This window comes from Bombus pyrosoma, linkage group LG9, assembly GCF_014825855.1.
Source record: "Bombus pyrosoma isolate SC7728 linkage group LG9, ASM1482585v1, whole genome shotgun sequence".
Taxonomy (NCBI): Eukaryota; Metazoa; Arthropoda; class Insecta; order Hymenoptera; family Apidae; genus Bombus; species Bombus pyrosoma.
Window position 1 is genome coordinate 8,123,513 of NC_057778.1, and position 24,644 is coordinate 8,148,156.

A 24,644-nucleotide genomic window follows, 5' to 3' on the forward strand; every position below is an offset into this window, starting at 1 on the left:
AATTCTAGACAAGTGTGTAGAATGGGGCACGTCACACGGATTTACATAAGTTTGAAATATGTTGTCAAGAACGATCTTATCACTTCTGATACTGCAGCATATACTCGGAAAGATCTCAAGCTTATCAGAATCGGTAAGATGTCTCGTATTCTAAACAATTACATACCAGTGATTGAAATTAAAGCTTACCTGCAGAGAATCGTGCTTGATGAAGCATATAAGAGTCTGGAAAATATTTTGAGACACTCCTAATAAAAGGCACATACAGGAAGAAGTAATGACGATATCATTTAGGTGCAAATAAATCGAATATAATATTGGCATAAACAGCAAGCAGCCACTAATGCCGCTACAGATTTGTAGAATCTTGAAACAAAAGATTTTATTTCTGTCGCTATTGATAGGAAGTGGCCAACAAAGGCTTATCACTACGCTGAGCCAAGTAATATGGATAACTTTCTCTGGTGTTATTTGTTTCAACATAACTATATAAAGTGGTTGCCTTATGAATCTAATGAAAGTAGATAGAACCGGCACAATGGTGCGATATATTACAAACTATCGAGAATATATGTAACTAAAGTGCTTTGAAATCAACTAAGTATTCGCAGACGTTACTTGAATATAATTGCTGTACACGTACGAGAAATTTAATAAATTATTACGTTCAAGAATATGTTCCATCGGTTTGCGATTTTCTTTACAGTAGTGCGCTGCTAGCTGACTTAACGCTAATCATTATTGGTTGCATTATACATTAAGAGTACGTACCGTGTTAGACAGGTGCAAAGGGTAGTTATCACGCAACAGGGCTAATAATTCAGGAAAGAAAGAGAACGTTCTTCGAAAAAGAATTGTATACGTGCATAAAGTCATGTGTCTATTCAGCTATACAAATACTTGTTTGTTATATCTACACGAAGCTACAGTGCACGTTCCTATTTCTAGAGCGATCTTCTTACGTTGCCACTCGAAAGGACCAAAAGTGTCATTACAAACGTCTTTGGAAGTGTCGCGAAATGTACTGTAAGTGACGCAAGCAGAAAAATACATGCGAACGTCGATGGACACAGATCATACAATTAGCTAAAACTGGTATTAAAGAAGTTCAACGCATCGAAACTTCAGATTAATCGGTAAGACATTCCATTAACACTAACGTTAACAGGCCCGGTCAAATGACCGGTTTCAAAATTTAATTTAAAATTCTACATTCATTGTTATTTCTTTTGTTCGTCTAATTTCTTCATGTAATATTAACAAAACATGTTATATTAAGAAAAATTGAGAAATTGATCGATGTTGGTCCGATAATGGCCTGGTAAAGTTAGCGTTAATATATCTAATTCTAAAGAAACATATTAAGCAAATATTGTACAACTTTCTGTTCGAACGCGATAAATTTATTACATGTTTCAGTAATTTACATATTCAAATAATGTATATCAGGAAAATTACGATTCAATCATCGATCTCATTGCCATGAAGTAGGACGATACTGTAGTTATAAACTATAAATCATTTCACCAAATAATTATATCAGTTTTTTGAGGAATACTTCTGAAAGTAATATGCTTACGTTTGCGAAATATTCCAAGGTAAGAGGCGGTAGCAAACCACTCATTCTAATGAGTAGCGGTTTTTGACTTCTCTGCATCATAATAAGCATGGAGCTTTTCATGTTTTTTGGTTTTCCTAACCATTGAACGTCGGTGATCGATTTTGCGAACTGCACGCTCTGCAAATAGAAGTTTAGCTTCAATTATCAAGCCAAAAATTATGGGTTTTGGAGTCGAGGAAAGTAGAATCTCGTTTAATTGCAAAGAAAATGTATGAAGACGAAGTTGATGCCAGATGAGATGATGTTCTATCAACGTTACTATTTGGTTGGCTTACACTTTCTTTTAAATCGTCCGCTGGCCAGGAGATGACGTACAGCCGGGTACAACCAGACACCACAAAAGAAAGATACTGACTCATTACGGCCAATGATTGATTCTGAATGTTATTATAAAAATATTCATTTAAAACGGCTCGATGTATAACACATTAAGATCCCATTCCTTGCTTATTTATTACGCTACGCTACGAATGGTGCAGAAAGGAAAGCTGTCGAGCAGGCCAGACTCACGTAAATCAGAGGGAAAGCTCCGCATATCACAGCGCTTCCCATCGTGGCGTTCGTTTTGAATAATAAAGTCTCGACAGTAGCTTTAGTATCCTCCACAAATCTGACCATGACACGGTCTCAATTTACTTAACTCGGTAAAGATTTAACTCTCTGGCATTGTTTATTCTATACCTTTAAATGATAAATGCAGTACGATGCACTGCATCATGCATTGACTCAACGCAGCCAATGAAATATTGATTATATAAAAGAAAAATTCAAATAACAAATGACATTAGCGTCATGTTCGGCTGTTTTCTTAGACGACTTTGTGTTTAATAACAAAGCGATAACACGAGATAATAGTACAAAAATTTAGATTCGCGTTTACACGAAGCTACTGAATATGTCAGTACGATCTATCAGTACGATGAATTAGCAAAATATCGCGATTGTATCGTAGAGCATGTGACATTGATACATGTATATTTATTAGAAATCAGTCAAACGGTGTCGTCGCCCTGAGGAGAACACTTGGAAGAAACGATGCGCGTGTGAGAGCAGTGCATTTCTTACCCCTATGCTACCTCGGACGTTATCTTCAGAGCGATTGACAGCAAGTACTTTTAAAATTCGCTTCATAATCAGTAGCCTATTTTTCAAACCATTCTTTTCTTACTATGCTTTTCAATTTTCTTAAATATCTGATCAACTTAATTTTTTCAAATATCTCATTGTGCGTTGTTCTATTGTCCAAAGGTTACACTAAAGCTATATATGTATGTATATATATTAATAGAAAAGAAATTTATCTTACCCTATTATTTCTTGGTGTTCCTTGATACAGCTTACCAGTATGTCAGAGTTATTCACATGCCGTAGTTTCATTCTTAGTATGTCCAGTCTGGCTGCGGAGAAACTGAACAAAACGGCGATCGTGAAATCAACGCCAATGCAGAATGCCGTTTGAAAAATGCAGTAAACTTGGTTAACGTAGACCATGCAATATATTCCGAGTGATTCGGTGGAAAATGGAAGCCATCCATCTGCTGGTAATTCTTGGGCCGAGAAGAAAGGCGCCAAACTAAATGAGATCGCGGTTGTGATATATCCCATTGCAGTTACCGAGAGAAATTGCTTGTAACGATCCATGTATCTTTCTATTGCCCTAATCTCATGTTCACTGGCCACTTCCAGGAATGCTTTGACTTTTCCTGTCAGAACCTGAATTGATGAAAAAAATCGACAAATTTTTTTACCGTATCTTTATTACGAAACATCTTTAAGCTCGTGCTTCAAAACCAAATAACCTGCAGTTGAGCGTTATTCCTTCTGCAAAGAATCAAATCGAAGAGCACCTCCAGCAGAGCTGTTACTTCGGAGGCAGTTTTCATTAAAATAGGTATATCGTGTCGAAAGTGAAAGATAGCGAACACCAAGGATATCGTTAGGAAAATAACATTTAATATCGCAAACGACCATCGGACGTTGCGAAAAAAGATTTGTTTCTTACTACTATTCGGATCAATTGGCCAGGTGCACGTGAACATTCCAGCCAGTTCCACTATGTACAGTACTTGACGAATGTTCACGTTAAACATGCTCATTTCACTGAATGTTCTTTAGAAACATGGAACACCGAACGAAATAACTTTCACCCTGATGTAAATGTTCGTAAAACAGCGGCAAACGAAGATCAATAAATTATTCTCATTAATCATTCAGTGTAGGACTATTACATATCACACGCAGAGTATCCGGAAAGCGCGAGTTATTATTTCCTAGTAAAGGGTCCGTTTTGTAGTTTCCTCGATGTTCCAAGTAGTGTTTTATAACGTAATTGTTGGATAGTAACGAAGATTATAGGGAACGAGCTTGGTGTATGCACGATACAGATGTTATCAACTATACGTATATCTTTCATATTCGATTATTTCACTCTCTGTTGCATCCATACGCAGGTAGTTGCTTCACATGGCATACACGATGCACAACGCCACGAAATTCAAAGTGCTACAAAGTGCTTCAAAGATGTTTGAAGGTGTAAAGATTCTATTACTTTAGAGCTTTAGAGCACCGCCGGATTCTTTTGCTTTTGAGATCTAAAATACTCTTAAACCTCCGCGGTTGGGATACATGCGATACCGAATCCGTTATCGAGGTTTAGTTTATCCCAGTATAGTAATCCAATTGAAACCGGCAGTAGTAGAATACGACTTACCTATACCACACATTCATGCTACTACCCTATCCGACACGGTAAACACGAATATTTGTTCACCTTATCGCGTGACTTTTCATTCACCTCCTAAGCTTTACACCTTTGGAATTCGAGACGTGTTCTGACTTCTTATCACTGCCAATAGTAAGGTTTACCTCTATGTGATATTGCATTGTCGACGGTAGGTAAAATCGTACTTACCATACAATGAAAACGTATAGACGATCGACATCGCTCTACATTATCATTCGGGTTGTATTGAATAAAATAAAACGAAAATTGCTAATGAAATTCTACAAGTATTATAAAAATACTAATAAATAAATAATTCTCACGTAACGATAACAAGTGTAATAATAAAACGAGTAAAGTTTAAGTAAATTTTACAAATTACAGGTCAACGAATTGCCGTGTGGAAGGTAAAATGATAAGGAGTATTCGTGGAACAAAAATTTCGAATTCATAATTCATCACTTGTCAATTCGTTAATATTATTGGCTAGTAAATTATTGTGCAACACAGTCCTGTGGATAAATTTACCAAGGAAATAACTGATTTATTAAGATAAATCAATAAGCGTGGTTAATTGGCAGCATGTATATCTATTGAATGATTTCAGATTCAAAAAGATTCGGGCAAGGTGTTTCCTATTTATTCATTGGAAATGAATAAAAGTACGCGTTGTAACTTTACATATATACTTTGCAAGAAAATTTTCACGGTGAGTAGCTTTGAAATTCCCGAGTAAGCTTCTACGTTTCTATAAAACTTGGTGTTTTCACGCGTTAACGAGACGTTTCGAATTTGCAATGCAGTGAAAGAAAACATTGCCGAGTCGGGTAACGACCCGATAATACCTCGCGAAAGTTTCTGGTTATATCAAATTTGATATTATTATTCGCACCAGAACAGCTTTATGTATGCGGTTTGTTTTACTGCATTGTCTTATGCTCTTGGAAATTTTTGCTCTTTAAATTAGTTGCGTTCAACTCGACTGAATTGCAAAATGTAATGAATATTCGACGTTATCCTTTGTAAACGAATATAGAAACACTCCTGTTTCAAGTTTGTTTGGAGTTTGTGTAATTACAAACGCCAATGGAAGTGTAATACATTACGAATTAGATTGCTGAACGCGAATGACATGTATCTGTGACACAAGTTCGAGCGCTTATACGGAATTTACAGTGACGAATTTCTATACTTCGTCGTGTGCAATTACACGTTGGACTAACAGAGTTGTCGAGGAAAGATGGAGTATGGCGGTATAAGTGACAAGAGTCAAACGTTGATCCTTTGGTCTAATTTTTAAACAATTTCCCTATTCTCCCGCTATATGATATTCCATTTACGAAAACAGCGAACTGGAAAAAAGAAACAACTACCGGACCAAGAAAATATTCGCGATGTACGATAAAAAATGAAAAATGAATGTCCATCGAAGTTAAAACATCGTACGAGTTAAACTGACTGAATCGATGAAACATATTATCAGCAATTTCAATTGTTCCCATGATGTCGTAGCCGGCCAAACGAATCGGAAAGCATCGTGTTCCTCAACGTCCCGTAATAATATGATAAATTCTGTCGATCGATTTGTTCAATCGTGTACGGATATTCCATTAAACGAAACGATCACGCGTCCTGCGTAACTAAACGCGAACAACGTGATCGGTGACGATGGGCTCACATTTTTATTCCAACCCACTCGACTATTCGATGCCGCGACTGCCTGGCCGAAATTATTATTCAATAACCGGCTTTAACAAACACATGCCGATACATCCTAGTAATTATCCGAACCGACGTTCTCCAAAATTTCATTCCCTAAAATTACAACGCGAACGTAGTCCACACACCGTTCTGTTCGTTGCTGTACCGTTATCGACAACATATAACGACGTTCAAACGCTATTATCCGTCGAGTTTAAAAGACTATTCGATCTATACTGGCTGATCCTTCGCTAATCGTAAAATTTTATTCACGAATCAAAATCGGTATGCATGTATCATATATGATTTTACGTTTAATTCTGCGTTAACGGTACCAACAGCGAGTGAACAGTAGCGTTTCATCGTAATGAGAATAGAAAATTTGTATAACGAGGACACCGGTGGACATCGTATTTCCCATATGAAATTCCCTATGAAATTGATAATTGCGGTTCACTCGGATTCGCTCATTCGTTCAATTCAATTCAACAAGACAGACGAACTGGTTTTATGAAAATTGAGATCTGTATTTTACATCATTTTACATATTCCATAACAATTTACGTATTTACACATTTAGACATTTTACAACATTTTGTACTACGATGGTCGTGTTGTCCCCGTGCTTTTGGTCAATGCTCATCTCTATACGACTTGACTTAGCAAGTCGCTTTTACAGAATTTGCTAAACAAAATAGGAGGTATGAATTAGTATTCGAAGTATCGTACTCTTAAACGAATAAATAAAAACGTACGAATTATTTTATTCGACACAAGACGCTACCACGTGATACACGACGAACATTAAGCTGATAAAATAGAAGACAGAAACAAAGCGATTTCATTAGCCAGCGCGATTAACCTTATCACCCTCTGAGAATACGTTCTTTCATTAGTGCAAAATACGTTCTATACCGTGTATAGCGCGACGTACCGTCGATATCGAGAAAACGACTAGGACAAAGAACGTACATTTCACAAGATGGCTAAAACGCTCCTTTCTTTTTATAGGATACCTACTAGTAAATGAGCATGGGAAGAAGAACGACTAATACGGGCGCAGTCGTGCAAGCCGTTACTGTTAGAAGAATCTCCGAGTCTGATAACGTGACAACTGTGTTCTTCATTGTAGTTTCCTGCGACATATGAGAATTCTAATCAACGACGGAGCGCAATTTTTCTTGGTCACGGAGAAGACAAAGAGACCCTCGATCGAGTTTCAAAGTGTTAACGAGCGCGATTAGAATTCCCAAGAGACTCTGCGCAAGAAAACCTTAATCTCTTAAGTAGTGATAACACAACGAAACTTTATAATCCAGTTTTCGATGCAAATATTCTCCGGGGCGCGGTCTTCGTCCCTTCGTTTCTCTCGTTTCCGAACCAGAGGATAGCCGGGCCTTTGTTTCGTCGAACCGAACGCAGGGGCAACCGAAACAAACAAAATTTCAACGTTTTTCCATTCTTGTACAATTAACTAAACAAGTAAAACTTTGACCATTCCCTTTCTTATTCGTCCGCTGAAAAACCAAAGAAAGATTCGTTCCGTAAAACGTATCGATCCCGTGGCAAGTCACGACTTCTTTGAGTTATGTTGTAATACGTTCGTCGTATCAAAGTTGGACATCGATTCATTAGAATATAAACACGAAGCTTAGCAGCGCGACAGAGAGACAACGCCGAAGGAAATAGGAAAGGCTGCAGGGATTGTGATTGTTAGGAAAAAAGATGTTCTACAAGAATCATAAAAGTCCGGTATTCGTACGAATTTTTCTTAAAGGCAAACAACTGAAATAACTTTCTCCAACGGAATATTTGCCCTTTGTCAATAGCAAGAAAAGCTGAATGTACGAATATCGAAATTGGAATCTCCTAGCGTAGTCCATGACGCCACATTTCCATAAAGTAAACGTCTATATAGATACCGATCGACATTTTTTCTGTGACACGCTCGCAAAAGGCCCAATAATAATTTCACCGACTTTTTCGGCAGCTCATTTCCAACGCGACGATATTATAACTAAAATTGATGGTCTGAGAACGAAACTGTCACGATTCGAAAATCGAATCGAGGGAATGTTTTCCGATTTTACGATCCCTACAAAGGGAAAGTTGCAAGGATTGCATTGCCATCGTGAGAAAATAAGGCACAATCTCACGATCTCCAGATCTCTCACGAAATTAAGTTAAAATATTTGTTGGCCAGCCGCTTGTCGTGTTGTTCTCGTTAAAAGTTTGTCAGATAGGACGGTTCTTTCGTTTATTATTTAACTTGCCTTGTTAAAATCATGCGACCCGGAAACGTAATATCGGTCGCATAAACAGCTTAATCACGCGATAACCGGGAGCGGACTTTCGACGCGCGGAACTTTACGAGGTAGTGTGCGCGCGCCAACCAATAGTTATGCAGACGACGAAAACCAGAGAAGTTTCGGCTTTAAAGCTCCCCGAGGAGAGCGTTCAACGCCTACTGGAACCTACGGTTTCCTTCCTTTCCAATTTTACACCGATTGCGAGAAGACGGCTGCCGACGACGTTTAACTCTCGGAACGTCTCTGCTTTCCTCGCTAACTCGCCTGTATTTACGTGCCGACGAATATTTCGCAACACTCGCTGTCATGAATTACCTCGTGCGTCGTGAGTATTCACTATACTCTCTGGAAATCTAACGAAAATTTGTTTGAAATTGGGCAACAGAGTTTGCATGACTATTAATGAATTCCTATAACCATGCTACGGTGGATGGAACGGAAAATAGAGTACAAGCGTTCTGAAAGTGCGTAATTAATGTTCGTACAATTAAACGTGTTAAAAACGTGTAAATACGTACCGTGGATTCTGCTGTTAAACAAAGAACAACAGACGAGAGGAAAAACAAGAGCGTAGCTGGCGAAAACATTTCGCTCGATAACCAACGACCAAATGCGGAAAGTTTCTACCTGTTCTACGGTATTATCTACGTGGAAAAGTTCACGACGGCGATAAAACGACCGATTGACGGATCGACGCTTACTACGTTTGACTTTATTGCTATACTCGCCGACGTGGAAAGAGTATCTTATCTGGCGCAGATAACATATTTTATGTGAATGCTGAACACGCATATATATAGATAGATATATGTAGCACACAGGTGTAGTTTTGTACGAATCAATGGCGAATATTCGAATATATTTGTGGTCATGAATAAGAACGAACGTTGTTATTTCCCTTTTGTTTTATATAGCAAAAACTAGTTTCGCGTGGACGTGTTATTTATTTCCCTTATTTCGTTCGCCTTGAAGAACGGGCATCAGTAGCTCGTTCTTCGTATCATGCAATTACGTTATTAGATTTGTGGATACGCTTACCCTGTGGATTACCGGGCAAATATCTTCTCAGTTCTACTTCTTCAGAGATTGAAATCAAACAGAGAGTTCGTTCGCAACTGGTTCCTACTGGGAACGATGGATCGCCTAATGCATCATCGTTGATTATGTTGTATAATTGGAAAGGCAATCGTTTTTCGTGGCCTGGGATTTCACCGAAGCTTTACGACTCTACGAAACAATTTCATTGTTATAGATCGTGCATATTTTTTGAAGAGACATTTATCAGAAACACGACGAAGGTAATTCGCGAATAGTCAATAATTTTTCTATGGAGAAACAGTAGAAATAAGACATACCGTATTACTTTAAGACAAATTCTTCGAGTTCGACTTTTATCACTCTGTATGTATATCTATAGGTGAATGTTTGAAGGTGAATGCGTCATAAAAGAAAAAGCGAGATATCGCATCTATATGCAAAGAATGTTACGCGTTTTAGCGATCAAGTGCATCCCCTCGATATCACCATAGGAAGCCACCGTGTTTCGAAACGAAAAAAGGAAAAGGAAAAAATAGAAAAATGGTAAATCGATCGAGAGAAAGAGAGGCAGAGGAACAGAGAGAGAGAGAGAGAGAGAGAGAGAGAGAGAGAGAGAGAGAGATGGAGAGAGAGAAATAGAGAGAGAGAGGGAGGTGAGGGAAAAGCAAAAACTGCACGGATACATCTGTTTCCGGCACTTTTTGCTTCTCATTCCGCCACTGAAGGCTCAAAGGACATCACCGGAAATTCCATACGCGCGCTGCCTATCGCCACCACCCCCTGGTCAATTTCCTCTCTTTTTATTTCACCGCCAATTTACATTGCACTCCCTGCCGAGCCCCGCTTCGTTACTGCTCACTGACCAAAGTTAATGGAATAACCGACGAATCGGTCAACTCGATTCTTTTTTTTCTTACCTATACTCGTTCAAGCGTGCATAACCGTGTGCACGGTTTCGGTTGAACGCGGTATGCAGTAACTTTACATTTGATACAAGAAATTTGATCAGACCTTGCCACGTTATACGCTCAAATTATAAATAAAGTTAAAACTCTAAGTATAGATTAGGTGGGAGAATTTGGAAATGGAAAAAGAATTAAGAAATTGGATAAGAGAAAACGTTGAACTCTTCCGTTTAGCGCGACAAAGTTACGAAGCTTCGTAGCGAAAGGATACAGAAGGAGAACAACATGTAAAGTTAAGCAAAATGTACGCGCCTAGTGCTCATATTCCGGTCGGAACGGCGCGAGCGCGCCAATTTGAAGACAAAAGGTGGGAGAGAATGAAAAAGCTTGTGCGTTCTAATACAGACGCTAGGAACAAAATATTTCCACACTTCTGACTTTAAAAACTCTGATTGTACTTACGCTGGTACGTGCCTGCTTGTATATACGTGTAACGAAACTAGAAGAATACCGATAAAACGAACGCGCCATACACAGGGCAAAACGAACAAGATAAGGAAAACGTTTGTTGGTATTCCCTTGCGGATTATACAGATGCGCGAGTAAAAATTAAATTAAGACAATGGCGGGTAATGCGTAAAACGCGTTAACTTCTTCTTCCTCCTCCATCATCCTCGACTTCTCTTTTTTCTAACTTGGCCGTTCAGAAGAATATTTCGATCGAAACCAGCTCCATCTCTTCGAAATATAATCGCTCATTCGATGACCATTCATAATAATATACAATCGACTGTTCGTTTCGTTTGGTTCGCTGGTATAACGTTATAACGTTAAAACCTTCCCCTTGCCATATTGTAAATTACATTCTTTCTTTGCCGTGGGATGTTTCCGTTGTATTTAGCCGAATAAAAATAGCGTTTCCCATTTCAAAAGACAGAGGATAACGCGGTTCTTCCTTTCGTTTCTTTCCTTTTTCTCCTCTGCTTCTTACCTTGGTGAACGTATCTTCGCGCGTCGCATTAAGAACGATATCTATATTTTCTCCCTTTCCTATTCCATGCATATTCACTCAGGGACAAACTAGATTTTCTTGGCGCCGCGCAAGTTCCCGCGGCAAAACGGGACAAAACTTTTTTCCCTGATGAAAGAACGCTCATCGCCTTTATTACGCTCTGATGCAAGACCCGTGTACGCAGTCTCTCTCCCGTTGGATTCGAAACTTCCACACCTGCCCCGATCTGCCTCGTCGTCCGACTATTTCATCGGATTTTCTCCTCTTCCTATCTATACCGGTAATGAAGATTTCCTGCGATGTCTCTGGAGATGCAGTGGTTTCCTGAAGGATTCTACGATCACAAGCAAATACGTTGTTGCTCCGACAAGAGAGAAAAAAGAAATATCAGCTACGAAGAAAAAGGAGAGGGGGAGAGAGAGAGAGAGCGATCGTTTCGCTTATCAATTTCATTTAATCCAACGTTTCCTTGCCGTTTGTTGCTTTCGATATATTACAAATTGTTTCACTGATCCCCACGAGAAGCCGCTTGTCCAGCGAACAGAGAAAATACTCGGGTTTTCCATTCCATAAAATTTGATAAAGTAAGACGTCGGTACCGAGACTCGAGGGAATTCGCCGTTACCGTGAATCGAAGGTGATACAAGTTAGTCGATAGCAGACTCGATCATATCGATGATATACCCGCTAGACAACCGAGAGACAGCTTCTGAAAGCCATAGTCACGCGACAAGCTCCACTCGTTTGTTTCGTTAATTTAATCGATGCGTTACAGCGATTATATTCACTGTGTTGTGTTTGAAAGTTTAACAAAGTACGTGTATACCCATCACATAGTCGGTGTTTCATGACGGATTGAAAACCTCGCTTTCAGCTTTTACCTTCCCACGTTAAACTTTGATTTTTACCCGACGATTCGGCTCCATACCAGACGATGCGTAAAGAGAGCAAGAAAACGTGCATTAAAAAAAAGAAGATCGTTTGAATTGACCAAAGGCTGTTTTCGCTTGCAATTTCATTATGAACGGAGCCCAAGTAAACTTGCAACTAGAGATCGTTGTGCATATTGCGAGTCAAACGCCCCTAGAATTCAACTGATGAAGGATCTCTGGTAAGCAGATATACATTAGGTAGTAAGCAGACAAGGTATGTATTCCGTTACCCTCGAATGTAATCGAAACACAGAGTAGTCTGTCGAAATTCAATATTGTGTGTGCTGTTAAACAATTTGTAACACGATTCCGAGAGTAATTGATCTCGCAGTCTCGCACATATTATACACCGTCTGAAAATTAATATTATCGCCTTGATAATATTTTTTTCAGATCCCGAGTAGAATTCAATCGATGCTATCTCATACCGGTATGACTGTAAGTTGAATCCACTTCATTCGAACTTGCCGTTTCACAATTTTTGCCATACACGCCTGAGAAGCGTGAAATATCTTAGAAGTAGATTAAGGTCGGTTTCGTTCAAGAAACGATGGTTCGCAGTTTCATAAATTAACGAGTGTATGCGGATGACACGCTGTATCAAGTATATCAAAACTTTTCTACACTATCCTACCCTATATCTCTTGCCAGCACAGGATCTGACTTAACGAAAATTATTACAGCGGTCAACCAAATTTCAAACGAAGGAAAAAAAATCTATGCAGAAGGAAAGACTAAAAATGTAGAGAGAAAATGCTGGGAAAATGTTGAAGCGTTGTGGCAACCACGCGCAAGAGCGCGTAAGTAGCACTCTGAAGGGAAAGTAATTAGAACGAAGATGTATTAAATTTTCTACGTGGCGGAAAAACATTTAATTGCTATTTAAAATGCACGCGGTTTAGACATAATCTTTGATTTATGATTTGCAGTTGGCCACAATGTACTTTAATATGCATCAAGCTTTTTTTAGCCCGGCGAAAGAGAAATCGCGTTCATCCGACCCACATACACGCACGAATGACGGACCAAGTAACAAAAATGTATCGTAAACGCGAGCGAAACGACGACAGAGTTAATGAAAGTAATATGTGTTTATTCTGAAACAGGTGTTTGCTTCTTGGTTGAACCAGAGATATATATATATATATATATATATATATATATATATTTCATCTCGGAGTTCTGAATTTATCGTTCGACTGGAAGCATCGGTACGACTATTTCCGTGTATTGTGGCCATAGATCAAACTTTTCGCTACGTTATCGTATTTATTTGCGTGAAATTCATTAGGCAGGATAATTAATGATTAATCGTAGGGCCGGAGCGATACGCGTGTAATTAGTTGAAGCTACTTCTAATCATTGAATCATCGATAGGTCGGTCTGTGCCCGGTATTAATTGCGTATTAGTTACGCTCGACATTTTATTAACGATGGAGAAATGATCCGGCCGATATCGCGAGAACGATCAAGTTGGAAGACAAATAATCGTTTAATAAGATTCGTGGATAATCGATCGGGACGCAATTGAATAGAACTTTATTCGTTAGAAAGTAGAACGTGTCAGACGTGACGAGAGATACATACGTTTGCAGATTAAGCCGCGACAAGGATTGTCCGTACAAAGATTGATGAATTTCCCTGATCTTGACAGAGTTGAAAACGGAATGGTACGATGTCTGGAGTTTCGACAAGATTCGCCTCCGTGACATTTCTCTTTGACCCTATGGATGGCCAGGATCTCGGGGTAGTTAGCTTCGGTTTCCATCGATGGGTATTCCTTTCTTTTCCATTGCAATCTCCGTGAGAAAATGAACGACCGGTATCTCTCGGTTCACCAGTCGAACGAGCAAACTTTTCCATTCCTTGGCGTTGATCCGCGATCATTGAGCTACGGGAGACCTCTCAGACGCAGGATATTAAAAGTAGATTAAGATCTCAAACTTCCGATTCTAGATTCGATTCTCTGCCACGGATGGTGCATTATCCGATCGTTATCGGGGTTGGACACCGTGCAAAAAGTCTTGCTGCAAATAAGTTCGGCACGATTGCCAAACGACCTATCAATATTGTAGGAACGAACTCGTCGATGGTTTCATCGTTTCATCGAATAGAAACGAACACGCGAAGAAGCAATTAAACGTTGTGACTCTATAATAACACGAAGTAACTAAAGCAAGAGACTTGATAACGATGTTTAAAATTCGATGTCCGTGAACGTAAATGACGGTCTGGCATCCGGCGATAAGAGAAAACTAGGGAAATACTTTTAAAGCGTTATAACGCGCAATCTGTTCACTGTGTTGAACTATATCGCTCTGTTTTTGGAACCCGATCGATGTCGTGCATAAAGCTTCTCATTTATGTACAGCGACGCGCCGCCGCCAGCGCCGTTATTCCCGTGATAATTATACGCGTGAAATCAAATTAATAAGAGTAAAGATCCAAGTGGCACCATTAAAATTTTACGATTGGTCGGTGGAGTTTATGACGAAGGTTTTCATAATTACGGGATTTTTAAAAAGACGCATTTCGTGAGTCCTCGTTAAGCACTAGCCGGCGAACCCGTTTCGTTTCGGAAACTTTAATTCTCTGTTTACCTGTTCACGGCTTTTGCTCGCCCGCCGGTAAACAGCTTGGAACTTTTAATTGCCTTTCCAGAGGTTTTTGCTGGAAACGCAGCGAAAAAGTGAGAATTAAACTGTTCTCGCGATCAAGATTTTTGATACTGGCCGTTATTGCGGGACGTGACCGTTTTAGCGTTTAGCGTTTAAATCATACCCTTCGACCATTTCTACGGCAAAGTATATCGAGTAGAAAATTGCCGTTCTCAAAGACGAAATTCGACAATTCACCGATACTCGAAAGAACGCAAGAAGATTATCCGAAAGTTGAAGGAGAATTGAAGATCGACTTTAAAATCTTGCCGGATTTCCTATGACGGAATTAGGGGAAGGATCAACGACTGTGTCGACGAATCGGGGCTCGTTCGCGGCAATTTGTTTCACTTTGCGGGCAGACTTGCACCCTCGTCTTGTTTCCGGCTTCCTTTCGATCCTCGTTTAATCTTCGCGATCGAACTTCGATCCTATCATTCGTTCCGCGTAGTCCCTTCATACACCCATTCCTTCGTTTTGCGTTTCTTTTATATCGCTACAGACTTTAGCTCCAACTTTGTCGGTTATCCGTCGGAAGGCGATGAAATTTCTTACATCGGGCTTCCTTCTCAATACCATCAAGAACAGAGATCAACTCCATTTCCGACTACTGAGCCGAAATAACGTTTCAAAAATTCTGAAGCTTACTTTTCCAGTAGATTTTACGCGTTATTTTCAATTATCGGAAGAATGTCTGGCGCTTAAAGACGAGAGAATATAGAATATCGGATCCATTCTTTAATCATAAAGAGGTGCCAAAACTTCTCTCATAGTTTTCGACGTATCTGAGAGATACAGTGACTTCGATCTATGCTGCGATGCCAATTTCGGATAAAAACTATACAAACAGATGGAACATTTCTTATTTTATTCGGCCCTATGACGTGACCGTATGGGTGGTTTATGGTCGAACAATTCTTATGATCTACGAGTAATTTTCCAAAGTGGACTCCGTTCTTGGTTCCTTGGCGGCCGGCTCGTGCAAACGTTACCAGAAATATTGCAACGCGAGCAAACTTTCTGGCGTACCGACCGGCCCGAAAATCTTGAGTAAACAGCCACGCACGAACCTCTGCATGTGAACCGTATACCCCGTTCCAACTTGACCCGGTTTAAAATTATGTGAAAGCGTAATTTCGAAAGTAACACATGTATTTCTGTCGACCTGGTTTTCCGATTTAACCAAGAGTATCGAGTTATTCTTTCGGTAAGTGTGTTCCTCGGTTATTCCTGACGCGCTATCGCCGAAACAAACTGCGACTAGATAATAATCAAGCGTAATTAATCAATCTTCCGTCTTTTTTGGTTCATTTTTCTTGCCTTTTCTTGGTTCCGGGGCACCCCTGTTGAGCGTCAGGTGGACCACCGCGGGGTTTTAGTCGGTGAAATCCGACACTACCCCGCCGCTTCCCGGAAGAACAGCGTGGTGTCCATGAGGATTTCCCCACGTATAAAAAAAAAAGAAGAAAAAAAGATAATAATTAAGCGATCCTAACAGAGTGCAATAACGTGAAACGCATGCTGTGAAATTCTTCTATTTGTAGGAACGCAGTTCCACGAAGATGATCGTGAGCGGTGAATGTACTCGTCGAGGCTAGACTTTCTCGCCGAAATATCAATGGACGGCTGTCAGCAGGGAAAAAACGTGTTTGACCGTGTAGCTGTAACATATTTATGTGGTACTTGGACAGCGGTGCACGCCAAGGCGACGGAAGAAGCACGACGCTGGAAGAAAATTAAACCCGCCAGCGAATCGGATCGATAAGTTGAAAATCGAGGTGCCCTGTGAATACCAGGGGAGCACGACAGAATTACAAGGATGCGGGTGTAGTCGCATTTGCAATCACTACACCGGAATCCAATTCCGTCTATTCGCGACGCTTTCGTTTCTCGTGGCTGACGAAACGCTACAGAAGAGGCAACCATCAATCGGCAAACGGCAAGTTACAGGGTTGAAGCCGACGCACGGAATCGGACGATGAGCTTTCGCTCCAGCCGAATCGATTTTCCGTCTGTTCCGCCATAATTTATTTAGAACTGACCCGTTCCTGTACCAAAGAGTAACCGACAATTAGCGGGAACGATATTTCGAGCTTCGCGCGCTGGATCTTGATATACCATATATATAGAATTCCTAGGAAATTCGATCCCGCGATATCTCCAGTGGCGCTCGTTATCACGGGCCCCGTCCTGTCACGAGCAATTCGATCAATTCAACTTTCGCCGGCGCTCATTAAGCTCACCACTTATCTTAATGACCTCTTCTTTTATCATTTTTATAATTATGCTTGACGTATGAAAATGAAATACGAACGATTCGCAGGTATCGACGTACACACATTGGTTTAATTAGACCTTACGCATTAGCTGTATCGTAATTACAGTATGTCGATTAACCATAAATTCGTTTTCATAATTTCATTGGAGATAATGGAATTTTGACAATTATAATGGTTCTATCGTTTTTGTTTTTACGATGTAGAGGTAACAGAAATCATGTAAAAGGAGATGGATACGATACAGGAATAACGGAGTTGCCGAATGGTAGGGAATATTTTGCTACGTTGCTCGTACTTTTATGTCGCGTAATGGAATACCTTAGCCAACATTGGTCAACATTGTTAGATCATAAAAGCTTCGGGTCTTTGTGTTTGAATTTTAACTACCAGTGCTGTTGAAACGTCGAATGAAAGAACATCCATAAAACGTGTAAAACGTGTAAAAAAACGTAGACGAAACAGTAATGAATATGCAACTATGCCGTCTGTTTCACGCAGCTGATGTTTCAAGCCATTTTTGAAATATGAAAATTTGTTTTGCTAACACGGTGCTACGTAGGTTTAGAAGGACGATATTTATGTTGGCAACGAAGCTTTTGTTTCGTCTCTTCGCACGACGCGACGGTCGAATAGAAGTTTTTAATGAAATGCTGAAATTAATCAGTTTCACGTAGCCAAGCACGGATTTAAGGGCCTGCTCTGTTTGCGATGCGCGACTTGAGCCTGTGATTGTCGGTTAATTAGCTCGGTAAAATTCTACTTTGTTTCCACCCAAAAAATGAAATAGACCGGACGTTTTTTCTTCGAGTTCTTAACTCTTCCACTATATTCTAGTCGCTGTTGTGTTCCTCCTGCTCCCTTTTCTTTCTCCTTCTGTACGTTATCTCCGTTGTTCCATTATTATTTTTATTTCGAGAAGTTTATACTTATACTTGCCATTTGTGTAGGATACCGTTCACAATAAGACGTTTAGAAATTTCAGATCAAACTTTCGTATGTGGGTTGTTGGAGGCGAAAAGTGAAGAAGGTACAATTTAAAAAACTTCACAAAGCGGAAGCTGAAGGGGAAGTCGTACTTCCTTGGATCATTCAAAGCTATGCTGGTATTTGACGAGCGAAACGCGCGTCTAAACTTTACGGCGCGCTGTTTCGCACTGTTGTATGACGTTCTTATATCTTTCTCTTCCTTACTTCCTTTCGTTGCATTTTATAAAACGCGACGTACGTCGAAAAAGTAAGATGGAAGAAACGGAATGAGTAAAGAAGTTAGGGTGAGATGAAGGGGAATTATGGACAACGAAGAGGCAGCTTACTTGTGTAAGATTCATAGTACGAACATACCGCGTGAAGCGAGAACAGTAAAGCGTTTCATTCCTTTACAAACAAATCTTCGTTCCGCTGTTTCCTCGGCCGTGCTCGAAAAACTAAAGAATCGCTAAATCAAGAGGGCTTTAAACTTGGAAGAAACCACGACACAATAACTTGGAATGAAGTTCGAATTTTACGGCGACTCGTATGAAAGAGAAGAACACAATACCTTGCCCTACGAATTATCTCGTAATTTAAATGAGAGAACGGTGTATTTCTGAATAAATTTGCCTAGCTGAATATTTTGATTTCAATTTTTCCTTTTGTCAGACGAAACAACGGGTAAAGCGCTACCGTCATCAGCCAGTTTTCAACGAAGATTCGAATCAGCCGGTGCAAAATATAAATTACGAATGTGTGCAATGCATTCCTAACATCCGTTTCTATGGTAATTTGTATTCCGCTTCTCAAGTGAATGCTCATTCGTATGTAAAAAGAAAGATTTACAGGTTACGCGAAGTATACGAGGGCATGTCGTGAAAGATTCTTGATCGGTTGCATCATTTTCTGATATCGAATGTTTCACTGCCTCTTGGGAACCTCGAGGCGGCTGCTATCTTGACGAACGAACAAGCGTTCTTCTTCTCCTTTTTTCCGAAAACATGTTGAGTTTGCTTCGACAAACTAATGTAACTAAGTTTTAAAAGAAAATTAAATTGAAAAATCTGTTTTTAGAATACGATATTTGAATTGTAGAAGGAAAGCTGCTGAAATGTACGATTAAATAAAATTCGAACAAACACTGACGCTCATATCAGCTGTGTTTCTGACGAGGCAGAAGAAATTGATTTCCCTGATAACCAATTACAACGATTCGTAAGAGCGCAACATGCAAGGAATATTTATTCTATTCATTCTCTTCTGTTTTCCATCTCATTGGTTTTCTACTTCGTCCGAGAAAGTCCACTGAAAATTGTTCGGTAACTTTGCTTTCCGGAATACCTTAACAAAGAAAATTCCGTGCACGAAGGAGCGATAAAACAAAGAACTGGGGAACAATGATAACTAATTTCAATAGACCGTCAAATACGGATGAACACTATTAATTACCGATAACAATTGTCCATTAATCTTGTCGGGCGTTTATTGAAATCATAGGAATATTGCGACGCGATTCCAGCGAACAAATAGAGAAATTTCAATTAAAAATTACGACAAAAATATTCCCGTCCTTTTAATCATAATTTATATTCTTTGCTTCCTTAACGTGGATTCTTTGTGACAGGAAAACGAGACATTTGACGTAATTACAATATAACATGGGATAACGTTTAAGTCAGCATGAATAATTAATTCGACGAATCGCTGTTTCACCACAATATCGTCACAACGCTATTATCTCATTGTTACTTTGTCGACGCGATTTATCATTAAATTAATATTATTCGTTTATTAGCTCGAGTAGTTTCGTCCACGATTAATATATCCATGTTTCTTAATTTGCTGAGTAGCATAGATCGTGCATTTTTTAGTTTACGTTAATTCCCGACTTTCTCTATGCCGGTGTAAGATTATCCGTCCCCTTTAGTATTTTACAGTATAACCACGTTCGCGGGATATAATATCATTGTCTACCGAAAGAGGATGAGAGTTGCTTCAACGAAACGCGTATGTTTGCGAGCAATACAGAGTATTCCTCAAACGTTTCGCCAATCCTCTACTAATTGCAACGGTAAGCTTTCTGTTAATTGCACCAAAGAAATTGCTCAATGGCGCAGCAGTTTTGAAGATATATATATATATCAATTTCTACCATCGTCCCTTTCATTAACGAAGATATAATTTAAGGATTCCGGAAGCCAACGTACACTGCAATTGCAATTGGGATCTTAAAGATTATAACAAAGTTGTTTGTTACTTTGAAACGCAGAACAAGAGTCGGGAACTAAAGTCAGAAGCACAATGAGCGTCGTAGTTGTTCGTAACTTTGTCTCTTCAAAGAGCGAAAGACATTGAATTTGCAACATCTCTTCTTCTCTTTATAATTAGAAGAAAATGTTTAATTATTTTGGAAACGTCCATTACATTTTTATCATCGTCTTTCACCATTGGAAGATCTAAATAGAGCAAAATACATGTTAATGACAAGAAAATAATACGTTGATAATATTCTTACACTGATTAATAGCGATACCTTTCATGCATCAGGAATATCACGGTGTAGTTACGTCGTAGATCGTTCCTTCGTCGATCGACCATTGCCAATTTATGCAAAAACATTTTTATTTCTCTGTTCTAGATTATTGTTGTTCCGTCTGATGGATTTACACAAAACGGAATCTAGTTAACGCTGTACGGGAAATGTTAAGTACGAGAACGCACGCGACACGCAGCAGCCGCGAAAACTATGAAAAACGCATGTTGCAGTCATCATAACCGGTTCTTTTACGAGGATATATAGCCGTCCTCTGTGTCGGAAAACATTGAATACAAAAATTGAGAGAACTCGTTCGATAGTAAGAGCTTCCGGCAATTCTTTTGCCGCGTATTTCATCCTAACGTGATGGACGGCACAATCGTTTTTCACGAACGAAATTAGTGCGCCGCCAGTGACAACGTGTACGCAAACATATGTATGTAGTCGAAACACATTGTCGCCGAAAGGCATTGTGTTTAAACGCAATTAAGTGCGTTTCATTCAGCTGCTTGCGAATCGATTTGCTACATTTAACTTCGCGTGTCGCTAATGTGTGGTATTTCAAACCGAGTCAATCCGTTCTACGACTTTAACCGCAATTAGATGTTATTTTCGCTACTTTGTCCTTTTAGAAACACCATTCAGATTTCTACAAAAATATATTTTACACGAAACTTATATGAAAAAAAAAAAAAAAAAATAATAATAATGTTTTGTTTCAATTTTAGATCGGTTAAACGATCGTATATCGTAACGGTGTAATGGTGTCTGAAGTCAAGAGACTCATTAATTTCCAAAAGCGTTCGATCGATTTGCACGCGAAACCATCGTAGCAGATCGTTGTTTCTGGTAAGCCTAGATACGTAATCACAGGGGAGATCCATATGTCCGTGACGATCGGATTGTCAATCAGTAAACGTCACTTCCGTTAAAAACATCGGTCGCCGTGGAATCACAGTACCGTTCACTGGTTTCCACATACATCGGTTTTCGATTCGGCCTCCGAATTTCTGCGATCGGACCCTCCCGGTGCTAATTGGGGAAGTGATTTGGAACAAATTAAACTAGCAACTGTTTCGATTTACTTTTTTTTCTCTCTCTGTCTTTTTTTAATCAATGCAACAAAAAAACGAAACAATCAGCGTTGCATAACAACAACAATCGCAACGTAACAAGAAATCTTTGGTAATGAATGAAACAACGTTTCGTTCAATGGTGGTGTCCTCCGTCGTGGTCGTTACCGTTGCTGTTAAGAACGTGAGCGAAAAATCCATCCTTTCCAGCGCGATATTTCACCGTTCTAATATTTCCGCCGGGCTCTTTTATTGTGTATTCACCGACTACTTCTTTGCCTGTAAAGCAGCAGCAAAAAAATATGATTATCGGATGCAAACGAGTAGATATCATGTAGTGAGAGTCGATAAATAATTTTACGCTCAACCGCCCGCGGCCTGTTCTCTTCTACTGCCAAAGCGAGTAAATGGAAAATTAGTTTTCGTTTATTCTCGAGTAAAAGTAGCTGAAGAATTAATTCTTTCAGGAAGGTTAATTACAATTTATGTAAACACAAGACACCAGCAAGAAGAAAAATCGGTTTCCTCGAGGGGATGTGAATATTTTAATGCTCCTCGAGAACCATGGCAAGAAGTAACACGCTGGGTACGAGAGAATTATCGAGCTACTTAACAGTTATCACAGTTATCGAATATCTTTGGTTGCTGGAATTACTTCGCTTCGACGCATCCGTTTCGTCGACTATTGTCTTTAAATTTGCCTGTGAAACATTAAGGCGCATATCTAGAGTATAAAGATGTCAAACTCACGCAGAGATACCATTCATAGTTGAGGTATGAGCTAGTTAGCGAATTAATATGGCAAAGTGAAAACGGAATAGGTTCGTTAGCGGTAACATCGTATCGCGGATTATTTTCAACGTAAATTCCCTTCTCCGCAAATAATTAATGAAGCCACGTGTGCTTCCCGTCGCGATGGGGTTGGGAGCGTCAAACTCGCGATATTGATATTCTTCTTTGAGCATTCCAGCCGAGTGATCCTGAAAGCTCTCTGAATGAATCCTTACGTGGTACTGCAATCAAGTATGATTAAACTAAGAGACGTTGCCTTGAGAATCAAGATCCGTGATAAGTAATTACTTCTCTCGTATAATGTTACCATCTTGTTAACTCTATTAGAGGGCCGCGTTTACTTAATGACAGATTCGTAAACCATAGAACCTTTAAAGACAAGTCGTGCCAAGAAGATACGCTGAAAGGGGAAACTTGTCGCTTTCTTATGCGTATCGCGTGTAACAAATATTTCGATTTCCTACATATCAAAATATACGTACGTTGGAAATATTCTCATCAATTTCTCGTCGCACCGAATTTAAAAATCACTCGAAGTCACTCGACAGTGTCTCTGCTCGGTACCTATTAAACTATCTGCTGGAAACAAGCTCCTCGACTTTTCGACATTCGAGAGTCATTAATGTAGGCCACCGTCTGGCTTTAATTAGGCCGATTACGTAGAAACGAAAGTGGAAGAAGTCGTGGATGTTAGAAAACTTGACAAACTCTCGAGTTCAAAAGAGTGTGCAAACGAAGACGACTTTCCAAAGCGTTCTATGAGCTCGGGACGCTTTTCGAATCGCAGTAAACTAATTAAAATACGCGACCTAAGGATTCTAGAATTTTCCATGGACGAACACCGGAGGGAAAACTTCAGCTTCGAAACAAAATGCGATGCTTCGAAACGTCTCTTTCGATATTTCCTTCGCGCGGTCAAAGATCGCGTTGCCATTCTTATTTTTGCTTTTCTATTCGTTCTATCGCTTGTTATACGTTCGTCGACTTGCCTCTCGCCGTTGCATCGCAATTTATCGCCGCGTAACAGGTATAACTTGATTATATTACTATTTTTTGCGTTCACCGTGCGCACAAGTCGCAATTGTTCTCTCAACAGCGAAAGAGATTAATTTTCTTCCAGATTATGCTTGACGTACCGTCTCTATGCTCCTTTTGGCCATGATAATCGCCGGTATGATGGTCCTCGACGCCGTATGAGAACTCGTAGTGCGGATGTGCCACGTAATCATGATCGTGGTGACCGTGCTTGTCTTTCCAAGTCACCTCTCGAGCATCGCCTATCACGGGTCCGTGGAAATGTTGAAAAGAGTGCGCGTGACCGCCAGCGTCGGCTTTCTCGTGAAATAAAACCAACAGCGCCAGAATTGCCGTTAAAGAAATCTGTTGGAAAACAATTAATTTTGCATCAGTTATATGCAAAAATATTTGCTCTCTCTCTTATTGAAAATCGAGTGAGGGCACTATACAGTTGATGTTCTATTTCAACAAAGCCTGGAAAAGGAATTATTTTGAAAATGCTCGGAAAGAACGAAACGTTCCCATATTGGAAAGAATTTCCAATTTACAAAGTGATTAACCAATGTCACGAGGAATCGATAGAAGTTTCGGTAGGCTAGGACTGGACAATTCTGTTAGCGTACCAGCGTCCCGACCTATAATTAAATGGTACGAAACGATTGATCGGTCGCGCCACTTCACAATTCCGGGTTTGCCTATCACGATTAGACAAAAATGAAGAATGGTCAGTCACGCGATGCACACTCACTTTAAAAGCCATATCACTGTCGAATGGTCGTGCTATACCCCGGTAAACAGATAGAATAGATCGAACGATCGATACGATTCCTCCGCGATCGTTCGAAAACTGAATAGGTCGGTCCGATGATATTGTTCCTTTTATAGGTCCACTTTAAAAGTTTCCCTCAGCTTAATTCTTCTTTGGATCCATGCCCGGAACTTTGTCGTTGCAGACGTTGCAAAACACAATTATTCAAGCGGGCCGTGGCCGCAAAAAGCGTCGCTCGATGCTCGCTCGAGCGCACATTAGCCAATCCGGTCGCACTAATGGAATTCGTTGGGAAAGAGTACGAAAAAATGA

At 39.8% G+C, this 24,644-nt stretch overlaps 2 protein-coding genes across 3 annotated transcripts; both read right to left on the bottom strand.

Moving 5' to 3' along the window:
- Nucleotides 1–8: 8 nt before the first annotated feature.
- LOC122570641 lies at nucleotides 9–9,928 on the bottom strand. Of its 2 annotated transcripts, XM_043733215.1 has the most exons (8): nucleotides 8,872–9,247; nucleotides 7,065–7,180; nucleotides 3,421–6,729; nucleotides 2,928–3,334; nucleotides 2,132–2,231; nucleotides 1,897–1,998; nucleotides 1,580–1,738; nucleotides 9–1,511 (listed from the first exon to the last, which is right to left on the bottom strand). In XM_043733215.1, exons 3-8 carry the CDS (start codon nucleotides 3,715–3,717, stop codon nucleotides 1,455–1,457), a joined length of 1,122 nt encoding a protein of 373 aa, XP_043589150.1. In that variant the 5' UTR covers nucleotides 3,718–6,729; nucleotides 7,065–7,180; nucleotides 8,872–9,247; the 3' UTR covers nucleotides 9–1,454. The 2 variants fall into 2 exon arrangements, with proteins under 2 accessions (XP_043589150.1, XP_043589151.1); XM_043733216.1 differs by lacking the exon at nucleotides 7,065–7,180 and having other exon boundaries at nucleotides 8,872–9,928.
- Nucleotides 9,929–21,861: 11,933 nt separating this feature from the next.
- Nucleotides 21,862–24,323, bottom strand: LOC122570844 (cuticle protein 7-like). The gene is made up of 3 exons (XM_043733727.1): nucleotides 24,312–24,323; nucleotides 23,683–23,926; nucleotides 21,862–22,033 (listed from the first exon to the last, which is right to left on the bottom strand). The coding sequence occupies exons 1-3, from the start codon at nucleotides 24,321–24,323 to the stop codon at nucleotides 21,891–21,893; spliced, it is 399 nt and encodes a 132-aa protein (XP_043589662.1). The 3' UTR covers nucleotides 21,862–21,890.
- Nucleotides 24,324–24,644: the final 321 nt, after the last annotated feature.